Source organism: Cibotium barometz, chromosome 64 (assembly GCF_041138505.1).
Source record: "Cibotium barometz isolate CiBa-2024 chromosome 64, ASM4113850v1, whole genome shotgun sequence".
Classification (NCBI taxonomy): Eukaryota; Viridiplantae; Streptophyta; class Polypodiopsida; order Cyatheales; family Cibotiaceae; genus Cibotium; species Cibotium barometz.
In genome coordinates, this window is record NC_141109.1 from 14,594,337 (window position 1) to 14,618,351 (window position 24,015).

At 46.5% G+C, this 24,015-nt stretch overlaps 1 protein-coding gene across 4 annotated transcripts in view; it reads left to right on the plus strand.

Annotated features, from left to right (window-relative positions):
• Positions 1 to 24,015, plus strand: part of LOC147603357 (SNF2 domain-containing protein / helicase domain-containing protein / HNH endonuclease domain-containing protein) — a 92,792-nt gene that overhangs the window by 15,755 nt on the left and 53,022 nt on the right. For all 4 annotated transcript variants that reach the window (XR_015265617.1, XR_015265618.1, XM_086796574.1 and 1 more), the window contains 3 exons: positions 6,673 to 6,913; positions 8,520 to 8,716; positions 8,820 to 8,921. Coding sequence is in view for 2 of the 4 variants with exons in the window: in XM_086796574.1 (XP_086652700.1) it covers positions 6,673 to 6,913; positions 8,520 to 8,716; positions 8,820 to 8,921 (540 nt within the window). In the remaining 2 variants the exon portion in view is untranslated. The remainder of the gene's footprint in view (positions 1 to 6,672; positions 6,914 to 8,519; positions 8,717 to 8,819; positions 8,922 to 24,015) is intronic.

Genomic DNA, 24,015 nt, shown 5'->3' on the forward strand with positions numbered 1-24,015 from the left:
GCGCATTAACTCGTCTTGTTTTAGGGCATTAACTCATCAAGGGTGACATCATGTGTGCAATCTTCTGGCCGTTCAAACCAAAGGAGGTTGACTGCAATATAAAGTCAATGCAAAGCCATCGCTCGGGGGGTTAACCCTTTGTATCACGTGCGTTCAAGGCCTACTTTAAAAACCCCTTATCTGTGAATTTTTTATGAATAAAACACACCCTTTTTCTATTCAATCTGTGAATACCCTTCTATATGTAAAAATTGTGTAAAAGAAGGATTTTTAAAATCCCTTATGTTGAACCCACGTGCTATGCTTACATATTTATGAGTGACCCCCCCCCCCCCCCCCCCCCCCCCCCCCCCCCCCCCCCCCCCCCCCCCCCCCCCCCCGAGAGCTGTCGACACCTTGAAAAGCCTTGTCAATCTACTTTAAACAATTTTTGCTTCATCAAGAGATCCTCACCAAGAGCTCGTTCAATCTCTACGGCCAGGACAATCACAAGTGCTACAACGCCAAAAGAGGTCGCATAAAAGTGAGAAAACCAAAGTAGAGAGAGCACTAGCAATCCAAAAGGCCTCAAGTCGTAGAGATCAGACGATAACTTTTTACGATGCAAATGCTGATCAATGTCTTCATATTTGGCAATCCATGAAGCATCAAAGGGAGGTTGTGTTCTTGTTCCACGGGATCTCCCTCGCATAATTCTTACTCATAGAGAGCAGACGATACCTTTTGAGGATGAAAAAGCCAATCCATGTCTTCATCTTTGGCAATCCATGTAGGCATCAAAGAGGTTATGTTCTTGTTCCACTACTAAATAATATTTAACTCACTCCACATCTTTTCCAGTAGGTTACTGCTAATTATGAGTTTCATTCTAGTGGACTTTACTCAAGATTCCTCCTCAAAAGAGGATGTAAAACCATAAAAGTCAAATGAGAAAAATGAAAAAGAAAGAGAAATCAAGTCCTAAGTACAATAAGGGTCACAAATAAAAGAGAATTATCTCAAGACTCATAGGCCTACACCATGAGTAGATTAGATGGATATTTAAATACTTTTACTCCACTAACTTTTTACATCATAGTAAACCCCCATCTCATCTCTTTCGGAGGGACAATAGACCCATTATGCATATTCTCCACAACTACAACAGTCTCCACTTCAAGTGTGATAGCTTCTCCACTTTCCTCTGCCAACTTCTCCAACCAATCACAAGGAAGCTATCGACAAGAAGAAGGGAAGTATGTTGCCCACTTTTGGTTAACATGGTTCTTCACCAAGAGCGTCTGTACACATTGTAATGAGTGACTTTACTTATATTGTAAATCTCGTCATTTGACATTGTAAGCACTCTTAAGACGTTTCCAAGTCTTGGACTTCAAGGTCATAACATAGTAACCTGCCAGAAAGGCCAAACACTTGTAAAAGCCTTGTAATCGGTCATGGGCGCCTTGGGTCACTTACTCTCAAGCCGCCTAGTGAGAAAAGGCTTATGAAGTATAAAAGCTAACTTCTCAATAGAGTTTAGTGTTCTCTTTACTCTCTCTTGCAACTCTAATCAAGCATGCGTGAATGTGTTTAGGATTAGATTTTGGGTATGCTTTGCACTAATCGGCTTGTTTTCTCATGCTTCTCCTTCTTTTTCCCTCTTCCATCTTTCTTGAGCAGTTAGGGACTGCATTTTGATTGGTTTACAGAGCTGCTCAGTGCTACTTCTCCCATACTCTTTATCACATCTATGCGGATCTTCCTCCAATGTGTGGTGCAATCAATGGTTTGCCGGGAAGCTACCGATCGCAATTCAATGCCTAATCATTCAGGGAAGAGAGAAGAAGAAGGATAAGTGGGAGAATACACATTGATTAGTGCAAACCATACCCAAATCCTAGTCCTAAATATTTCCACATATTCAAGATTAGAGTTCCAAGAGAGAGTAGAGAGAACACTAAACTCTATTGCATGAATAAGGATAATTAGTTATAAGCATGAGAAGTTGGCTTTTATACTTCATAAGTCTTTTCTCACTAGTACGCTCGACAGAAAGTGAGCAGAGGTGCCCATGACTGTTTACAAGGCATTTTTAAGTGGCCTTTCTAGCTGGGTTCCTCATCCGAGGCATAGGGGAATACCGGGCAACAGCGGGGTGTAAGCAGGGGGCAAAGGGGAAGTACAACCTTGAGAGTGTCTTAAGAGCGCTTACAATGTCGAGAAAGTGACCGGAGGTTGCCACAATTGGTGCCCATGACTGTTTACAAGGCATTTTTAAGTGGCCTTTCAAGCTGGGTTCCTCATCCGAGGCATAGGGGAATACCGGGCAACAGCGGGGTGTACGCAGGGGGCAAAGGGGAAGTACAAGCCTTGGGAGTGTCTTAAGAGCGCTTACAATGTCGAGAAAGTAACCGGAGGTTGCCACAACTGATTACAAGGCATTTTCACATGGCCTTTCTAGTCGAGTTCCTAATCCGAGGCACAGGGGAATACCTAGCCGTGTTCCGCTTCGGAGGCATAGGGGAATACCGGGCAACAACGGGGCGTTCGTGGGGGGGCAAAGGGGTAGTACAAGACTTGGGGTTGTCTAAAGAGCGTTTTTTTTTTTGGCAAAAAGCCGACTTCTATAAGTATGAATAAACTAAGCTTACAACATCATGGTTGGAAGTCAGAGAAAAACACTCCCAAAATATAGGTTGTTCTCAACCAATATGGGGCACAAAGGTGCCAAGAGAGTCTTGTGGGGGTTGTTGAGAAAGAGATCCCTCATGAAAACAATGTGCTTTGCATGCACAGATCCTATATACGAGCCCATGTGGCCATAAGAGTGTGATTGCACTGAGTGTTGTATATCTGAGTGCCCTCAATAGCCTCTTTTGCATCTGGCCCTCCAAATCTGCCAAGTTGTAATACTAGCAATGAGCAATTGGCTCCCAAGTAGTATCATTCCTCTGCAGAGGTGGTCTACACTGGGTATCTGTAGCATGCAGCATTGGGCCACACCTCTACATATCATTATAGTAGTGTCCTTATCCCTGCCTTCAAAAAATATTTGTGGACCAGCCAAGCAATAGAGCCCCAAGTAACATAAATGGTCTCTCTCCTCAATTTGCATATAAGCTGCGCTATAGAGCCCCAAATCCTCTGAGCAGCTCTACACCCCCAAATACACGTTGCACTACCTCAGAAGCTACTTGGCATCTAGGGCAGGCCAACAATAGCCCTCCATCGATTAGTGGGAAGGCCACCATGTAAGAATAACCAAAAAAAGTGAGAGATGTGGCTCCTCTTGTATGAGTGTGAAAGTCTATGCCAAAATCTCTTTTGAATCAATGGGTTGATGTATGGGGTCCAAGTGTGGCGTGAGAGTAGGGGCAGCAGGCCAAAAATAGCCCTCGGAAGGTCACCATGTAAGAATAACCAAAAGAAGTGAGAGATTTGGCTCTTGTATGAGTGTGAAAGTTTGTGCCAAAATCTCCTTTGAATCAATGAGGTGATGTTATAGGGTCCTAGTGCGGCATGAGAGTAGGAGTCCTTTGAATGTGCCCAAGTAGGAGCCTAGCATTACGGAAAGTGTAGCATCAATCCACTCTCACTCATGAGGATCCCAATGAAGATATCTGATAGGACATCCACCATACAACCTTAAAGGGCTCTTACAATGTCAACTGATGGAAATTACAATATAAGTAAAGACATTCATTACAATATGTGTGGACGTTGTCGGTGAAGAACCATGTTAACCAAAAGTGGTTAAGAAAGTTGAACTAGTGGCAGGAATAGCTCAAGGAAGGGGAAGATTCTGGACTGTGGTCTGTTGGTGGGCCTGATTGGATTCCCAGTTATGGTTTGCTTCCTTGGCTCACCTAAGGAGTACCTCGAGCTTCTGTGGCAGTAGCAGCTCAAGGAAGGGGACGATTCTGGACTGTGGTCTGTTGGTGGGCCTGATTGGATTCCCAGTTATGGTTTGCTTCCTTGGCTCACCTAAGGAGTACCTCGAGCTTCTCTCAGATGATAGGGCAGGGTAGTCTATTGGTCTGCTCTTAGAGTCTTCCCGAACAGCAGCTGGGCAGTCTATTGCAAGGGCAGGAAAACACCCCACAGTTTGCTTCATTGGAGAACCTCCCATGATCCCACGGCCCTCCTTTTTGTCGTCAGATGGGTCACTTAGTGCGCTCCTATCCTCGTTGCTGTGGGAAACTCAACAGAACAACAGAGCTTGGCAATGCTTGCCACCTCGTCCACAATGTCCAGCCCACCATCTCTTGCCCCAGCCGCAACTGCCTTCAACCGCCTTTGAGCCCTTCCTCATTCAACGGCCACTCCCCTTAGCAGGAGCAACAATAGAAGCGTACCGCAGAGCTGGAGTGGAAGGTGTAGCCCCCCCCCCTTCCCCCCCCCCCCTTCTCCGCAGGCATGGGCAATGTGGTAGGCGTCAACCTTTCAGACATGGAGCCTGAGATAGCAGTTCCTTTGGCAAACCATTATGAGCATCTATTTGAGGATATCCCCATAGATCTTGCAGTAGAGTTTGGGGGCAAGGCACCTAACCAGAATTGTCATCACTCACAGCTGCATCGGGACCCCAGTATGTGACATTGGAGGGTTTGCTCATTATGGTCTTGCTATGGGGGCTTGGCTCACCACTATGAACACATGGGTAGATTGCATAGTCACAGGGAATGGGCATTTTTAGACTTGGGAATGTTGGGGATGGCAGCATCTTCCCGTTCCCATTCCCGTCCCATGTCACTCTATAGTCACAGGGAATGGCCATTCTCAATCTTTTCCGTCCCCGTTCCCTGTTCCCATTTCGCGTCCCATGTGACTATGGTAGATTGCCATGGTGACAAAGCCCCATGGGAGTCCCAGCACCACTGTCTATGTGAAGCAAGAGCTGCGGTCGATCCTACACCTCTTCACTGTGGATGAACATAATGACCACTTCATCACTTGTGGTAGTGTGTTGTGGATGATGGAGGCGGCCCTTGCCATTTACTATGAGGAGGACGTGTGTTGTGATCCGTGGAGGTGCGAGTACCTCCATGGCTGCTAACAATGACCTCTGATCCTTGGTGGGATTTGATGAGCAGCATAGTGGCATGGTAGATTTGGCAGGCCGTGTCGAGGGCTTGGCATCCACTCTTGCAAGGTCTATAAGGCGACCACAAGGAGCACCTTCAGGGTGGCTCCAAGGTCATGCAAGAGAGATGGGTTACTTTTTTGCACATCTGGAAGGGCCAGGCCATATCATCTGGCATTTCATCCCAGCCCCCTTTCCCCCCCCTCCAACAGAAAGCAATGGACCAGTTCTTGGTGGGATATAATAATCAGCATCGTGGCATGGTAGGTTTGGTGGGGTTCCTAAGAGATTGGCAAACCTTCTTGCCAAGTCCATCTGGTGGCATGGTAGGTTTGGTGGGCTTCCTAAGAGATTGGCAAACCTTCTTGCCAAGTCCATCTGCTGTATATGGACTGACTTCAGGGCAGTTCCAAAGCCATACAAGAGAGGTGGGCTGCTTTTTTGCACATCTGGAGTCTGGCCCTTTCTTCGATAGAGATCACCACCATACCATTTGGGATTTCACCCATGCGCCCTCCCTCCCCCCTCCCCCCCCCCTCCCCCCCCCCCCTCTCTTCCCGTGTCTGCTTCCCCTTTGTTTTCTTTATTTTCAGATTTAACTTTTTGTGAAGCTAGATATCAATTGCACTTTTCTTTACTAATGGAATGACTTTGTTCGTCGGAAATTAAAAATACATTCTGGATGTGTTTTCTTGGTCTCATAGACCCTTCTATTTGTGAAGCTTGATATCAGAGTGGACTTTTCTTTACTAATGGAAGGATCATTCGTAGACATTCTGGATGTGTTTTCTTTGGTCTTATAGATTTTGTGGATTTAAGCTCTTTGTGAGGGGTTGATATCAGATGAACTTTTCTTGACTGATGAAAGCATTGTGTTCTTGGTAAAGAAAAGATACACTTATGATGTACCACCTTGGTCTCATAGAACCTTGTGGCCTTTTGATATCCAATATTGCTAGCTTTACTCTCTCTCTCTCTCTCTCTCTCTCTCTCTTTTCAGCCAGCCTAACTCAGAATTTCCGCCTCTCCGTTCTAGGCACACTCCCAATGTCTAGCAGGGGGTCAATGCTTTATCATTGGGGGAGACTCTACTAGCCAGTCACTTGGTCCATAGCTTTATCGGAGGATTCCACAGTACTCCAACCAGGTCTGGAAGCTCCAATTTGAAGCTCTGTTGAAGGGGGCTCTGCTCCACAGAAGCTCAACTAGGCTTGGTCCCAGCTCAAATCAACAAACAGTGATGGCTGTCACCAAATTAAGCAAAGAGTCTGCTATTTCTAGTGATCCACCTCGCGCCCAGATCGAACCAGAAAATCCTGTTTGTCTTTGTGCAAGGGCTTGTGTGAATCAGTTACCAGCTCCAAAGGTCTCAACGCGATTGCTATAGTTCGCTGTGTTCAGTATGGTTATCACCTCGGAAACCTTATCTTTAGGCTTTGATAAGGTTTTGAGTAGGTGTTTGCCAAGTTTTTGCATTCTCTTAAGGCAAAACGAAAGACAGGAGCTTGGGCCATTATAATTTTTTCTTCTCTAAAAGTTTGTGTGCTTATTTTGTCTGACAGTCTTCTTATATTATGATGAGTTGAGTATGGTTCTCATGTTTGTAGGTCAGAAGATTGAAAGAAGATGTGTTGGCACAACTTCCTCCAAAACGTCGGCAAGTAATCAGATTGACTTTGGAGGCATCAGACGTATTGGAAGTTAAAAACTATACAGAAAAACATAATGCGAATAGAAAAACACACCCATGCACTTGTGGTTTTTCTTTCAAAGGATGTTGTGACTGTGATGATGAAGATGACGAGAACAATTGTGATAGTGCAGAAAATGACTCTGTCAATGAGCAAGGTAAGACATTAAAGTTCTTCTTCATTCATGGTTGTGTTTTCTTGAATACTGAAATTATACTCTTCTTGAGTAAATAAGACAGTTGAATAATACAGATCAAAACTCCATCTGCCCATGAATTGGAAATGAGCGTAGGTGCACAGAAGAGATGCATACATTACTTAGTGGCGGAAGTGCCTTGCGGGATAAAATCTCCAAAGTCGGTAGAGGAAGGGTAGACGATACGTCCACTGCGCCACCCGCCATCCTGGCCCCTCACCCCCTGCCCCCCCACACAAACACACATTTTTTTTTTTTGGTAAAAGGCTATGTTCTTTTACTTCACTATACAAAGAAAGAAGCCCTCAAAGAAGAGGCAAACTTCTAAAAAAAGCAGTCACAGAAGCTAAAAGCACTGAAAAAACAAAGCCAACTGCCCCCCCCCCACACACACCTCCTCTCTCTCTCTCTCTCTAGTTGTTATTCAACACGTCTTGTGTTCGAATCTCACTCCCGTCGGATAGATCATATTTGGTCTCTTGGGATTGTTCCTACGACGTTAAAAGAGCTTCTTCTTCTTCTTCTTCTTCTCTCTCTCTCTCTCTCTCTCTCTCTCTCTCTCTCTCTCCCCACCCTTTGATTCCAAAGCATTTATTTGCACAAAAGAATTTTGGTGAAGAAGATACACATCATCAAGGTATTAGGAAGGATAAAAGTGTTGATGTTGCACAACTATAAATCCAATGCAGAGGTGGAGACATTCTAGGCCTTTTCTTCATATATGGCACTTGCATAGGTGCCTTGTCTCGTGTTACAGCCAAGATTCATGCACATGCTACAAGAGATTTATTTTTAACTATTGTTTGAGGGGGGGCAATTTTAAATGCTGGAAAATAAGTGTATGTGAAGTTTCATTACATGCTGGTTAAAGAAGAAGATAAGGAAGTTCTCTTTTTTTGGAGGGTTATACATTAAAGGTCTTAATAGGGAGGAATCTTGGATACTCAGATGGGTTTGTAAGAAGGAAAGAACAGCTGCAAGAAAAGGCAACCTCAAGGCCTTTTGGGAAGCAAAGGGGAATGATTTTTCCATTTGGAGCAAGCAGGCTGGACATGAGGGCTCCAAATGGAAAAATCATTCCCCTTTGCATATGTGAAACAAGGATTTGTAATCTCTGAGTTATGCTCTTTTGTAGCACATTCTAACAAGCTCATGGATGCAGATTCTGCAGATGATATACTCTCCTTACATATTCTAACAGGAGAAAAACCTTTGGCGTTTCGAAGGAGTCATGGTAGTTTTGTGTTGCCTACGTGCTCTTATGAGCTGGTTTTTCATAAGTTCCATCCCCTCTTCTCTCTTAGGGGCTGAGGTGGGCTTGCGCTGAAGGGCATGAGGTTGTGGAACGTTCATATTGGATGCTAGGAAGGAAGGCAAGTCACCTAGGATGTACATAATGCCCACCCTTGTTGCAATGTTTCCAAGAGATTCCCTCACTGGGCATTGCACATTTCTTATGTTATCAATGTGGGTCTCAATTATTCATGGCCAACCATCCAACTGCTTGTCATATCAAATATTGTTTGTCCAGTGGAATTTATCTTTCTTCTCTTGTTTTTGAATTTAGGGAAATCAAAAGAGAGACTTGCACCTTCCACATTGTCATATCAAGAGATTGGGGTTGCCAAGCTGAGAGGTGTCCGTGAATGGTTTTTGAATCATCCATTACTATCCGACCTTGATAAAAGTGTTTCAAGTGCACATGAGCAAGTGCAAAAAATGATAATTTTTGGTCATCATATCAAGGTGCTGGATTCTATTCAGGTAACTTAGGCTGCTACCATCATACATCACATAGTATATTCTTTCCAATTTTGTTTAGATTTCTCTTTTTTTTGGGTGCTTAAATATTTTTTAAAAAAACTAGGAAATGGTTCATAGTAAGGGTTTGGAGTACGTTCGTATTGATGGATCAACTATCACAAGTGATCGACAGAAAGCTGTGGATATGTTTCGTTGTAAAGATGAGGTGAGCCTTCTCATTACAATAAAATCATTCAAACAGTGGTCCTTTTATTGATGGTCATCTTGAGGTGTGCGCCTTCCCATTGGAATGGTCCTTGTTTACATAAAAGTTTGGAGCTGGTGGGTGAAAATCGGGTCCTTCGAGGGGCTATGTTGTGAGCATGTTCATAATCCTTCTCAAGTATCTTTGTGATTTCCTTTGTGTAATGGATGTGCTAATCTTAGGTCTATGGATGTTGGAGGTTTATGTGATGTAGTGAGACAAGTTAGTGGGCGTCTAGATTCAACTGATTCTGGGGTGGGGGTCCTTCAAGGCATGTTGTGGTTGGGTGTCTTTGTGCCTCCTCCTCTTGGCAACCTTGCTCAACATTCTAAGAAAAAGATAAGATGAGTGTTTTTTCCACACATCTTTGGTCCTCATACTCCAAACTCAGCAGAGAAGAGGAAACTCCTCTAAATAGATGATGGAAGTGACCCCTGAACTAGTAGAATATTTGGCACCAAAGAATGTATGCTCCTCAATATCAATCTCTTTATGTCACATACCTTGCATACTTCTGGAGTTGTGGGGGGGGCGGGGGTGGGTGCAGTGGGGTGGGTGTTGGGTGGGGGGAGGGGTGAGGGAGGGTAGACGATACTTCCATTGTTCCACCTGCCATCTTAGCTGCCACTCCCCCCCACGCCTTTTCCTTTTCTCTCTCTCTCTCTCTCTCTCTCTCTCTCTCTCTCTCTCTCTTGCCCTGCACACCCTTGCCATCATCCTACCCTTTGATTCCAATGCAAATCTTTGCAAGAAGCAACAGTCACATCAGAAGGGGGCACTGTATCCCCCCGCTCACGTCTCTCTATATCTCTCTCTCTCACTCCCTGTGCACCCCGCCATCCCACTTGCCATCCTAAACACAACCCACCACCCCCCCCCCCTCCCCCCCCCCCCCCCCCCCCCCGGCCCGCCTCAGCTCAGTGAGATAGCTATGTTTTGTTTTTGTTTTATTTTCCATTCCATGATGGGATATGCCATGGACATTATTGTATCACTTTGGTCTCATAGGCCCATTGGGTCTTTAGTAGACTCTCTGTTTCTCTCTCTCTCTCTCTCTCTCTCTTTTGGAGGAGAGTCGGCTGCAGCAGTTACGTGTGTGCTTTTCTTTCTTGGACGGGCTGAACAGTTCGTGGACTCTTTCTCTCTTGCTAGAATCAGGCTGCAGCTACACGGCTTCTTTTTCTGGGCACACAGTCGGGCTGCTCACACTGGCTGGTTGCAGGAGGCACACAGGCTTTTCTCTTTCTCTTGCTTTTGTGGGAAGGCTGGTGGGCTGCGCTGCAGCGCACAGCGCACACACAGGTTTTTCTTCCCTCTTTGCAACAGGTTGGAGGGCTGGTCGGGCAGCACCCACAGTCTCTCTCTCTCTCTCTTTCTTGATTTGGGGAGGCTGGCATGGCAGGCTGGGCTACTGAGACACAGAGCTGCAGACAGTTCTGGACAGCAAGCAGGTTTTACCACGCTTCTCTCTCTCTCCCTCTCTTCCATCCTGTGCGCTCGCTGCCGCCTTCCCTTCCCCTGTTCGCCGCTACTACTGTTCGCACCCCTGTGTGCTGGCACCCTGCTACACTATGGAGGTGCCTCCATCTCATAATATGTGCCGCATCGGACGCTGGCGGATCTCCTCAATATCCTCTGTGGTCAGCACCCTGACTGGGTGTCCCGCATGTCTCGTAAGAATAATCTGAATCTGCCGCTGCAACCTCCGTCTATGCAGAGAGAGGAGAGGTGGGGTGGGGTGGGGTGGGGTAAAGGGTCCACTAAAGAGATTAAGCGAGAGAGAGAGAGAGAGAGAGAGAGAGAGAGAGAGAGAGAGATTAAGCATCTACTAAAGACCCAATGAGCCTATGAGACCAGAGAGAATGAGAGAGAAAAGGTGAGGGGCAGTGGGATGAAGGGGGGCCAACCCTTTGCCCTGGGCTCCTAGAAATGTGCCTGGAAGCACTGCCGCTCAAGTAAGCATCCCCGTGTCACTCTGGCATGTGTTGCGGGAAACATGGTGAAGCGTGGGCCACTGAAAGTGTTACCAAGGTAGACATAGGACGAGACAATCTCCACAGGATCCCCTCTATATGTGAAGCTCAATCTAGATGTGAAGGGGCGGGAAGTATTGAAGACCACCATTGCCTTGGTTTTACCAAAGAGAGAGGTCTCGTTGAGACTGTAGAAGCCCTGTAAGGCATCCAACTGTCTCTGAAGACCCTTGACTGAATCTCAGAGGAGGACGATGTCATCTGCATAAAGTAGTATGGGGATCAATATGCCAGCCGGTGTTGGACTAGCCCCACCTAATCCCATCAATGAAGCTCGAGATCCCATCAATGTAGAGGCCAAAAAGAGTGGGTGATAGAAGGCAGCCTTTTTTTTTTTTTTGGAGAAAGAGAGTTCTATTAGGTATGAGAAAAACATACAACAATCATAGCTATAAGCCAGAAGAGAATAGAATCACCCCAATATGTAAGGTGATTTCAACCACTGAGGAGCATCATGATGCCATGTAAGACCTGTGGTACTAGAGGAAAAGAAGATGCCATGGTCCCATTCCCGCATAAATATCACACGCTTCGCCTGCGCAGAATGAGAGGCCCCCTGAATGCAAGCCCAAGTAGCCATAAGAGTGTGGATGATATCACCCCATATAGTACTAATGCACTGAGACCCAAAAATCTGAACACCCTCAATAGCCTCCGTGCATCTAGCTCTCCAGATCTGCCATGCTGTAATACTGGCAATAATCTCCCAACTGGTGTCAATCCTGTGTCTAGGGGGTGTATAATCAGAGTGAGGAACATCCTGCAATAAACCATGCTGGGCAATACCTCTACAAATGAAAAAAACAGAATCTGTACCACTGCCCTCATAAAAAAGTTGCGGACCAGACTGGGAGAGCCAAGCAACTACCCCCAAGTCACAAGCATGGCTTGGCCACTCAATTTGCCCATAAGTTGGGCTACAGGACCCCAAATCTGCTGTGCAATGCTACACCCCCATAGACAATGTTGTACGGACTCAGAATCTGCCGCACATCTAGGACAGGAAGGTGCTACACCGAAAACTGATCTCCACTGATTGGTGGTGGGGAGACCACCATGTAAGAATAACCAAAAGAAATGAGAGATCTGGCTCCTTCTGTATGAGTGCCAAAGTCTATGCCAATATCTACGCTGTATCACTGGAGAAATATCATAGCTCTCCCAATGAAGCCTGAGAGTAGGGATCCTATGCATCTGTCGAGTGAGGAGAAGCCTGGCATTCTGAACAGTGAAACTGAAAAAAGGAAGGCTTCTGAAAGGATCGAAGGCATCAATCCACTCCCACTCTCCTGGATCCCACTGAAGATATTTGATAGGACTGCCACCATATAGCCACAAACACCAAGAGCCATGAGTCACTATCTGAGGAGAAGGGTCAATGAACCAGGAGGTATGCCTATCCTCGAAAAAACTCCCAGCCAACTCGGATGATAGTCTCCGTGAAAGGTCCCAGAAAGCCACTCATGCGGAATAGCTGCATCAATCTGATCAATACGAATGCGAGAGCCCCTAAGATGCTGAGTGGATGCAACTCTCCGATCCTCCGGAAGACTCTTAAAGGTCTTCCAAGCAAGAACTATGTATGCGCATCTCTCCCATCCTGACCATTGCATATAACGAGATGCACCAAGTGGCCGACCAGCCTCATCCCTAATGAACTCGTTCCACATAATAGGTTGTCGGTCAGCCTCGACCAAAGACCTAGGAAGCCTTTGTCGCAAAAAAATATCTCATGCTTCTCGATGCTTTGACAATGGTTGCAATAAGAGGGGAAGATGGTGCCCTAATATCAGCCTCTGTGAACAAAAAACGTGTGTTGGGCATCCAGTCTCTCCCGACCCTGGGTGTACATATGGAAATCTGAGACAAAAAAAAATCCTTCCAAGGCTCAGTGTCTGGTAGGAAACCTCTGACCACAAGTTTGCAAAGCAACGCCCTGCATTGAACATCCGGATCGATAATATTCAAGCCTCCCTCTCTTTTGGGCTGAATAACTATGAGCCAAGCTACCCTGGCACGAGTGTTTGAGGTGCCATCCAAGCCCGACCAGAGGAAATTACGGATCAATCTCCGCAATTGGCCAATGCACGCACGAGAGAAGCACCAACAAGAGGCAATAAACCAAGCTGAGGCAAGCAAAACTTGATTAGCCACCAAAGCTATGGAGGCTAAATCTAATCTCCTGGAGCTCCAATGGAGGAGCTTCTTCCAGATACTCATAAGTACTGGAGCAAACTGCTGTGTAGGAGAAATATCAATCCCAACTTGGCATCCCAAATATCTAGCAGTACATCCTCTGCTGATCCAAGTAAAACCAAGCTCTGCACCCCAATCAACTCTCGGTGAATCACTAACCCAAAAACCAACACATTTGTGCCAATTAATGAGTGCCCCTGCTGCCAAAAAGAACTCCTCTAGTGCTACCCGGAAGGAACATAAGCATGTATGTGAAGCCTCCAAAAACAGGGCTGTGTCATCAGCTAACTCAGAGTCAACCAACTCCTCATGACTACGAAGAGGCAACCTCAATCCTAAAATTCCAGCAGTGGAGCGGAGAAAGATGCTCATGGCCTTTGCAACTATGATATATAATAAAGGGGCTAATGGGCAGCCCTGTCGTACTGAGCGAGAAATCTGAAACCGCTCTTCTCTATCACCCCAAGCAAGAACTCTACTGTGGGCATCACGATACATGCATGAAACGATGGTGTTGGTGCACCAAGAGGGTGGAAATCCTTCACAAAGGGCTCTATTGAACATGGGTGCCATGGTATCATCGACATGCAAGATGTACTCGGCAGTGAGTCCCTCATGATATTGGGCTCGCCCATTACATAGTCTACGAATGGCCTTGAGGACCATGCCCTTTGTGAGTGAAGAAGGTGGAGGTGGTGGGGCAGGGATCTCGTATATGATCGGGGATATGATAGAGGGAGCATGCATAGGAGCGCCATGTGTCCGAGTAGGTGATAGGTGTGGGGGGATGTTCTCGAAGTTTCCTCCAGGCCTCTTTGCATTTTGGGCCTAAGAAAAGTCAATATAATTCATCCTCTTTTCGGGCTTAGAACAGAAGTCAGGGAGAAGGTGTGCCAAAGCCGGAGATCCCATAACGTAGTCCATGGTGCTAGTACCTCTTGAGTGAGGGAAGGAGGTGAGTGCGTTGGAGGAGGGCCATTGGGACATCCCATTATAGATAACCAGACCATGTAAAGCTCCTAGCTTTAAGAAATATCTCCCATACACCGTGACCTCCTCACGGTCCTGTGATGAAATCCATAATATCCCCATATAATGGTAAGTACGGTGACTGGCCATGTTGTGCGGTGTAAGCGGTGTAAGGGAGTGGTGTGGTGCAAAATAACACACCACAATGTGGATGACTCTGTCACTGCTAAGTTGTGGTTGCACCCAAAGATACCGTGCATCCTCATCCGAATCTAAAAGGACAACTACTCCTCCTAATGTGAGAGTCTCGCCTCACAAAGCTGACTCCCACTCAGAACCGACATGTATGGTAAGCCTCTCTCAGGGCTCCGATGACACTCTCTATATAGAAAATGACATCCCTGCCTGTGAGAATCTCACTCAAACCTCCTAGATTCGTCGACCACAGGGTGCCATTGCAGTTCCATACTGCTAGGCATTTGGTCTCATAGACCCCGCATACCTATTTGGGACAACGCACAATGATAATGACCCCGCCCACTTGCCTGCTCTACGGGCCTCATGAACTATCACCACCATCGCCTCACGCTGTTGTGCCACCTATGTTGGGGTGAGATCATCTCCCACATACACATGTGTGCCCTTGAGGGCTTGCTGCCCATCTGTCTAAGAAGTCTTGCCTAGTGGCATCAGGAAATCTGATGATGAGGGGCCGCTCTCGTGTCATTTCCTTGCCTACCCTCCATGTATCTGCAAAGGGGGGAGGGGGGGTTCGGCGGGGTTGGGGTGCGATCATGTCCATGCCTATCATCTAGCAAAGCGTCATGGCATCCACCTTGGGGGGAAGCCCCCACACTCGCACATGGAGGGGCCCTATCCTTCCTGCATTTCTCCTCCTCGAGAGTCACATGTATGATGCTCTGTGGGTGTTTGAGCATTTTCACCACCTCCACCCAATCTCTTGTGGTGGTATGCAGTTCTTTCCGCAACTTATTACTCACAGCCTTTAGCTACTCCAAGTTCGTCCTTAGACCCTCCTGAATATTTGGTTTCCCTTCCTCCATTGTATGGTCCTTGACCATAGCCTTTAGAGCTTCCATTTCTACGTGGAGTTCAGAACCCCTACAACTGGGGCAGCCTCGAGCAGTTCTTGTTGTTGCGTCTGGGTCTCTTTCAACATCCGAATCTCCTCCTCCTGGTGGTTCACTTTTCCTGTTATTCTTGCCCATGTGATAGGTGTACATCCATGTACGCTGGGCGGGTGATAAAACCACTGGTGAGAGGTGCCAAAAATGGCTCTTTTAATGAGCCATTTTCGTGCCTAAGGGCTCAAGGGGACTAGTCGATGTCCTCTCTATGTCCACTCTAACGATATCCATCCTAATCACGCGGTTCTGCTCTAAGCAGGTGAGATCCAAAAATGGACAATCCAAGCTGTATTGAAAGGGCGGGAGTGCCTCTATCCGCAAACCATGTAGGTCAAACCATGATCTCATATGAGCATACCAGCAACAAGTATCTCCATCCTCTGCCAACTATATGGATGAGGTCAACGCCAATCAGGAGTACCTCTGCTGAGGGAGCTCCCATAGCCACTATAAAATGGTAACTGCCTGGAATAGGGCCTCGATCACTACTAGTGCGGCACCCAACTCAGCCCGAACAATCTCATGTGGGCAATCATCATAATAAGTGGTCTCTCCATGTGCCTCCATCCCTCATCCGTCCCTCTCTGAGATCTGTGATGTATGCTGGTGTGGCACCCAACTCCCGAACGATCTCTTGTGTTACCGATGATTTGCTCCGAATCATGTGGGCAATCATCATAATTAGTGGTCTCTCCATGTGCCTCCGTCCCTCTCTGAGATCTGTGATGTATGATGGGCCCCCAAATTGGAGCTCCATACAAGAGCGTCGGTGTGACAAGTGTATCAAATAGCCACAATTTGGTGCGCGGCTCCTAAAACTGTATGTGTGCACACTGCCTCTCAAGTACCCCCAAGGCTGCATGCCCTCGAGCTAATCTAGCTGCTGCTCCCTCCTTCAGGGAGAAACGTGGTCGTGTGAAAGTAACTCCCAAAGTAACCTGACGTACTCAAACGGCTCCCCTCAAAAAGTGAATTGATACTCTGATCTCGTTACCCATGCATGTGTGGTGTTAAACACCATAACCTTGGTTTTCCCAAGGTTCACTGTCAGATCTCTATCTACACAAAGTGCCTGTAATGCATCCAAATGTCTCTGTAATCCCTTCAGAGAGTCTGAGATTAGAACAATATCATCTGCATATAACAAGATGGGTATCAACACCCCTGCCAGGCATGCCCCTAGGCAACTTGAACTCGGGTGGATCATGGCCTTTATAAGGGGCCCTCACACTAAAGAGAGAGAGAGAGAGAAAAAGAAAGTTATATTAACGTCTACGGAAGACTCCAAGGGCCTATGAGACCAAAAGTAATACAATGGTACTATGGAAAACTGAAAGAAAAAGTAAAATGAAAACATCTGAAAGTACATGTGATCAACAGATGATCCTGTGTAGAGTGAGTTATGCTGTGATCAGCTAATGTCGATACCCGCTTCGGCCAGAACCGATCTGATGGTGGAGTGAATGTCAGGCCTCTGTGATGGGAGCGTGACATGTCGGCGGAGAACCTCACGAATCTGTCTCTGTGTGGTGGAGGGTCCTCACGTTCTGGGTCGGGGACGTCTGGCTCGCAGAATGGATCGAGCTCTCTCACTAAGAACTCCTCTAGGGTGTGGAGCTGGAGCATGGGTACGGGTGGTGGGCTCTAATGTCGTAGTAGAGGAACTATTGTGGGCAGTAGATTCTGATGTGGATGTATGTATCACAAAGAAATCTGTGATGGCTCTCTATTGAGGTGTCATGTTGGAGCCCGGGCTGTCTGTCAGCATGCTGCCTCAACACTACATACCTTTGTCGTCTGAGCTTCATCAAGTACATGCCCAAGCACCTCTGATCCTCAAACTATATCACCCGTGTGAGTGGTCCGAGTCCCTCTCGGAAGAGGCAATGGAATCTCCCCCGTATCTCATAGTAAGCCGGGCAACTGAGCATACAATGGGCCTCATCCTCTTCTGCTCCTATGATGCATACTATGCATGTCCTCTCCTCATGTTGGATATCCTCAGCTCTGTCACTCTCTACTCTGAGGCGGTGGGAGGATACCCTGAGCTGGCCGATCATGATACGCATACATGCGCATCTATATGTATCCCGGGATCTCAAAGAGTCCATCCTCGGAGAGTCTCAAGAAGTTATCTCCGTAGAACTCACACTTCTTACCAATCTCTGATGGAGACACCCATGTTTGGTGTACGTGTAGCCCGAGTAGGTCTAACTGGATGATCCGGTTGATCTCGTGACGTGAGAGATCAAGGTATGGGGAATCCAGGCTATACTGAAACGGGGGGGGACAGTCCATCTATATGCCATGTGCATGAAACCACTCGACTACCTCAGAGTACCATGCATGTGTCGGTAATGGTGGTGGCTGTGTCAATCGTTCCCTCTCCCTCTCGCCGTATAATTGCATAGAGGACTCTAGTGCTAGTCATGGGAGGCGATCTCTGTCAAGCGTGTATACACGCTGAATATAAGTGACAGTCTGAAAAAGGGCATCTGTAACCAGTGGGGCCACCCCAAACTCTGCATGTAGAATGTCATGTGGTATAGATGGCTTACTCCTGATCATGCATGACAACATCATCACATGTAGCCTCTCTATGCTCCTCCAATGATCCTTCCCTAGGCTTGGTCCCCAAAGGGCTGCACCATACATAGCCGCTGGTCGTACTTAGTGCGGGGTTCTTGGAAATGTGCCTGGAAACACTGTCTCTCAATATGGGCTAGGGAGGCGAAGCCTCGTGGTTTTGCACTCTTCATCATACCATCCATTCTCTGTTGGGATCCCACTGGCAAACTTGTTGTGGAGCATGTGGTGTAGGGGAAGCTGGCATTGGCGGAGTCATGGATGATGGAGGAAAGTTGGGATGTGATGGTGGAGATAGGGAGGGATAAGTCGAGAGTTGAAATGTGGCGGGAGAGGTGGTCCTCATAGATGTGGTCAAGATCATGATGGAAATGAATCTGGGTGAAGGTGGTGACAGGGGGTGTGGGTGTGGGCGGTACGATGGGGCATAAGATCGTGAAAGAAAGTAATGCGTGGTCAGCTAGTATGGGGGGAGGAGGGATGGTGAAGTTTGATATGTGTGGTATAAGAGCGGGAGATCCCATGAAGTAATCCACTGTACTAGTGCCTCCACCATGCAGAAAAGATTAAGGCTGTCCGACTGCGTCTATCTGGACAACCCATTATATATAACCAGCTCATGCATAGCCCCCATCTCCAAGAAGTGTCTACCATATGATGTTGCATTCCCCATATCCTGGTTGGCCCTCTGGAGGCCCATCTAAGCCAACTCAATTTCTGACAACATAATGGCATCTCCCTAGAAGTCATATGTCTGCACTTGTTCCCCTTTTGTCTGTGCATTAAAGTCTCCTAATAGGAGGACTGGGAGAACTCAGCAATGTCTGCAAATAATGGCGCATAGGGAGTCTTCCCTTTCTTTGTCAACCTGCATGCATATTCTGATTTCTCTGGTGGGAAGTAGCATACTGCAATATGCATCACTCTCAAGCTGGGCGAGAGGGCGGCGAACAGTGCCGCACAGGGGCAGCTTAAAGATGGAAGCCGGGGGAAGCAAGCGTAGCTCTGGATTCCCTGGAGGGAACCTAGACCGTAGCAATAGGGTTCATAAGAGATTGCGTCCCTTATCTATCATTTGAGCTAGGCTCCGAGTTCTTTCTGGACGTTATAGATCTATCATTTTTTTTGTAGCAATTACTTGTACATATAGACGACAAAGCAAATGGCGATATGCTGGAGACTGAAAGCCAAGAAAATAGTCCATCAGCAGCAGGGGGACCGCCCCCTCAAAACAATCCTTCGAGGCATTTAAGGATTGGTTAAGAAGCTAATTTAATGATTGGTTAAGAATCGACTAGTTCTTCAAAGCCAGAAGGTTTGGCAAGCTCTTCCAAGGATTTCCTTAACCTTAAGGAGGAAGCCGGGGATCATCTTTTTGTAGAGCAGCTAGTATTTTGCAAGCTCTAGAACCAAACAAACCCCCACCTGTTTTTAAAGTAACTAAGAAGAATATGTTTTTTTTGGGGAGTATTTTCTCCTTCTAATCAAATACTATTAGCGGTGTCTTCTCTTCTTGTAGGTCATGATTTCCCTAACAAAGTGTTGCTACTCGCATGCCCATCTCTGACCTTAGTTTCTCCAACCTGCACTCCATTAGTGCCGGCTTCCTTGATGGGTACACACCCACGCTGGCACTCAGACAATCCCCTCCCACTCCCTCGACTCCTACAGCACCTCATGGGGGCAATGGTCATTGATCACTCCGATGGCACCACCACTCGCAGAGGTATCCTTCCCATGCCATCCTCTTAGTCTTGTGCTAGGTTCCTTCTTGTCTCTTGACAACGGTGGGCTTGCTGGCCTTCTTTGATACCGTCGACATGACCTCTGCTTCTCAGGATCTATGCAGGACCTTCTTGGGAGATCTATGCTGTTGTCTTTTGCTTTTCTACCATCGTCAAACCCTCCGAGGGGATGGGCTGACACCCATGGTGAAAAGATGCAGGGGGGAAGAGAGCTTGAGCTCTTGCAAGCACACACACACACTCACAAAACCCTAATAGAGAACACACAAGGTGAGAGGCTGAAAATCTTCTTCTTCTTCACTCAACACTCAACACACCATATACAAGAATAAGAGTACACATAATATGAAAGGTACTCAACCAATACATACACGGGTTCTCTATAGTGTGAACCCGACTAAATGAGCTGGCGCTATAACTATGCCAGTCTCTAGAATGGCTGTCACACAGCCTGTCATCCCACTGGCCGCATATCACCCAAGATCTCACCAACCATGCCAGTGGTGTAAGTGTGGGGCCTATCCCCCAGGCGGGTCATCAGTGGCCACCGCCTCACTAGACGAGCTCGATATCTCAACACTCCCCCTCGAGCTCAACTCCATCTCATGTACACCAAGCGAAGCCCTGAATCTGCGGAGCTTCTCTGTACCCAATGCTTTGGTGAAGATGTCAGCTACCTGATCCTCTGTGCTGACATAAACAAGGTCAAGATCTCCTGCCAAGACCTTCTCTCTGACGAAGTGGTAGTGGACCTCTATGTGCTTTGTACGAGCATGAAATACTGGGTTCCTGGCCAACTGTATACTGCTAATGTTGTCACAGAAAATGACAACTTGTCTATCCACTGATAGACCCAAATCTGCAAGTAGCTTCCTCAACCAAGCTACCTCACATGCTGCCATAGCAGCTCCTCTGTACTCGGCCTCTGTACTCGATAGAGCAACCGTAGGCTGCTTCTTGCTGCTCCAAGTCACAGCAGCACTCCCCAAAGAAAACATGAATCCACTGGTAGATCTTCTATCTGAGATACTACCAGCCCAATCAGCATCTGTGTACCCATGTACACATATCTCTGTCCCAGTCTCATAGAATAGTCCACAATGCAAAGTAGACTTCACATACCTCAGTATGCGTCTCACTGCATCCAAATGCGGTTTCCGTGGAACCTGCATAAACTGACTCACCAACCCAACAACATAGCTCAAATCTGGTCTGGTGATCGTCATGTAGATCAAACTTCCTACTATGCTCTTGTACATAGTAGGATCCTCCAAGATCTCTCCTGAATCTGCACTCAACTTGCCATTCTGATCCAATGGCACAGAAATAGGCTTACAGCCTGTCATACCATACTTGGACAACATGTCCAAGCCATACTGTCTCTGCAGTAATCCAATATCATGTGGTGACCTAATCACCTCAATGCCCAAGAAATATCTGAGCTCCCCCAGATCCTTCATCTCAAACTTCTGTCTAAGGAAGATCTTTACATCAAAGATCTCTGCATCATGGTCCCCCGTAATGATCAAGTCATCTACATAGATGACAACAAGCACAACTCCTCTATCACCATGTCTCACATACAATGAGAAATCTGCATTGGCTACATGAAAGCCAATAGTGACAAGATATTCAGAAATCTTGTCAGACCATGCTCTTGGTGCTTGCTTTAAGCCATACAAGGCTTTCTTCAACCTGCAAACATGCTCGGGGTGACCCACATCCTCATAACCAGGTGGCTGCAACATATACACCTCTTCTTGCAAATCCCCATGCAAGAATACATTCTTTACATCCATCTGATGTAAAGACCATTGCTTTGACGCAGCCACTGCTATCATAACTCTCACCGTTGCCATCTTGGCAACTGGGCTGAAAGTTTCCTCATAATCAATCCCATATGTCTGCGCATATCCTTTGGCTACCAATCTAGCCTTGTACCTGTTTATGCTTCCATCACTGTTATGTTTAACTTTGTACACCCACTTGCATCCAATGGCTTTCTTGCCTTCAGGCAATTGCACTAAGTCCCAAGTTTTATTTCCATATAGTGCATCCATCTCCTCATCCATAGCTTTCTCCCAACACACATTTCCAACAGCCTCATCAATGCATGTGGGCTCTACAACCTGCACAACCTTTGCCATATATGCATAGTGATGTGCCACATAACCATCATATGTAAATCTCTGCACAGGGTTCTTCACTCTCCCTAATCTTCGCAGCTTTTCATTCATGGCTTCCAAAGCCTTCTTTACACCAGGTGTTCTCATAGCTGGGATCCCAAGCTCCTCATCAAGGCTCATATCTGAGCCACTAGACTCTCCATCAACATGAGAATGCCCTGCAGAAATGTCAGGCATACCAAGGGGCTCAACCACTTTCTCTTTTCCTTTACGTGATGTACTAATCACATTTGCAGGGCTGGTATTATGACGCAGCCTGCCACTCCATGGTCTATCAATAGACCCACTAGATGAGGACTCTCCTGGTCCACTCAAAGACTGTGATTGCTGACCTGCATTCTGTGCAACCACACTTCCACTCACATCAGCCCCAAGAGCTTCTTTTTCAGCAGCATACCAGCTGCTCATCTCATCAAAGACAACATCCCTGCTTACCCTCAACTCACGTGTAGTAGGGTTATAACACCTGTATCCCTTTTGCTCAAGGGAGTATCCAATAAACACACATTTTTCAGCTTTTGGATCCAGCTTAGTTCTCAGCTCATCTGGCACATGCACATATGCAATGCATCCAAAGACTTTCAGATGAGATAAATCTGGTTTTCTGCCAGTAAACCTCTCCTCTGGAGTTACATCATGTATGGCTGTAGTTGGAGTCCTGTTCATGATGTATACTGCTGTAGAAACAGCCTCAGCCCAATAGCAATGCGGCATATTCTTCTCTTCCATCAATGCTCGCGCAATCTCAGCAATGTGCCTGTTTTTTTGCTCAGCAACTCCATTTTGCTGCGGAGTGTATCTGCATGTAAACTGTCTCCGAATACCATTCTTCTTCAAAAATTCAGAGAACTCATTGGAGAAGTACTCTCCCCCTCCATCTGACCTTAGGCACTTTACATATTTCCCTAATTGCTTTTCAACCAAAACTCTGAAATTCTGAAAGTGAGTGAACACCTCACTCTTCTCCTTCATGAAATATACCCACACTTTCCTTGTGTGGTCATCAATGAAAGTCACATAATACCTGCAGCCTCCCATAGATATGGTCTTCGTAGGACCCCATACATCTGAATGCACAACATCTAGTGCATTTCTGCTCACATATCTGTTACGTGGAAACACATGCTTTGTTTGCTTCCCAAATTGGCATGCTTCACATATTTTCTGCATACCTTCCACTTTAAATTTTGGCAGCCCTGTCACAATTCCTTTTGTCTGCATAGACTTCAATCTCTGCACATTTATATGTCCAATCCTTTTATGCCATATGTCTGTGTCTGCAACAACACCTGAACCATTTGCAAACATCGCAGCACTCATTTCAGGCATGTCTACATTCAATGTAAACATTCTGCCCACTCTGTTGCCTTTTGCAACCAACCTGCACTTGTCTTTAAAATCTTCAACATAACACCCATCAGGGTTAAACCGAACCTGCAAACCCTGCTCAATCATCTGGCCAACTGAAACCAGATTCTTTGTTATGTTCGGTACATGAAGTACATTTGCAAGGTACTTCACTTTGCCATCCTACATAGACAATGGCACATCTCCAATGTGGGCAATTGGATGAGCAGTGTCATCCCCTGTTTCCACAAAACCTGGTCTTTCCGGGTTTTTCATCTCCTTGAACCACTCCCCATGACTCGTCATGTGGTTCGAAGCGCCTGAATCCACATACCATACATTATCTTTTTGTGCTGCATCAACATTTTCAGACATGGCATTCACAACATGCTGCATAACAAACAACCTTTCATTATCCTCATTATTTCTGCTTGAGGATGCATAGTTGTTTTGCTGCACTTTCCCATTTTGCATGTCAGCCTGCTTCTTATAACATTCTGACTGCACATGTCCAGGCTTACCACAATAATAGCATTCACGTGCATCATTATATTGCCTTTGCCAATTTCCACGGCCTCTTTGACTCCCCCTGCCTCTGAATTTGCCTTTTCCGCCTGCGTGTTGTTGTTGTTGTTGATTCTGGGACTGTTGTTGTTGTTGCTGCTGCTGGCCATAATTCTGATTACCTGTTCGGCCACCTCCTTGACCGCGTCCACGGCCTCCTCTACCTCGTCCTCTTCCTGAACTCGTGTAGAAGGCCTGTTGCTCTGAACTGTTTTTGCTTTGTGAAGACTGTTGGTCTTCACCCAAGTTCTTCTCTTCGATAATCAGCATAGACACCAAAT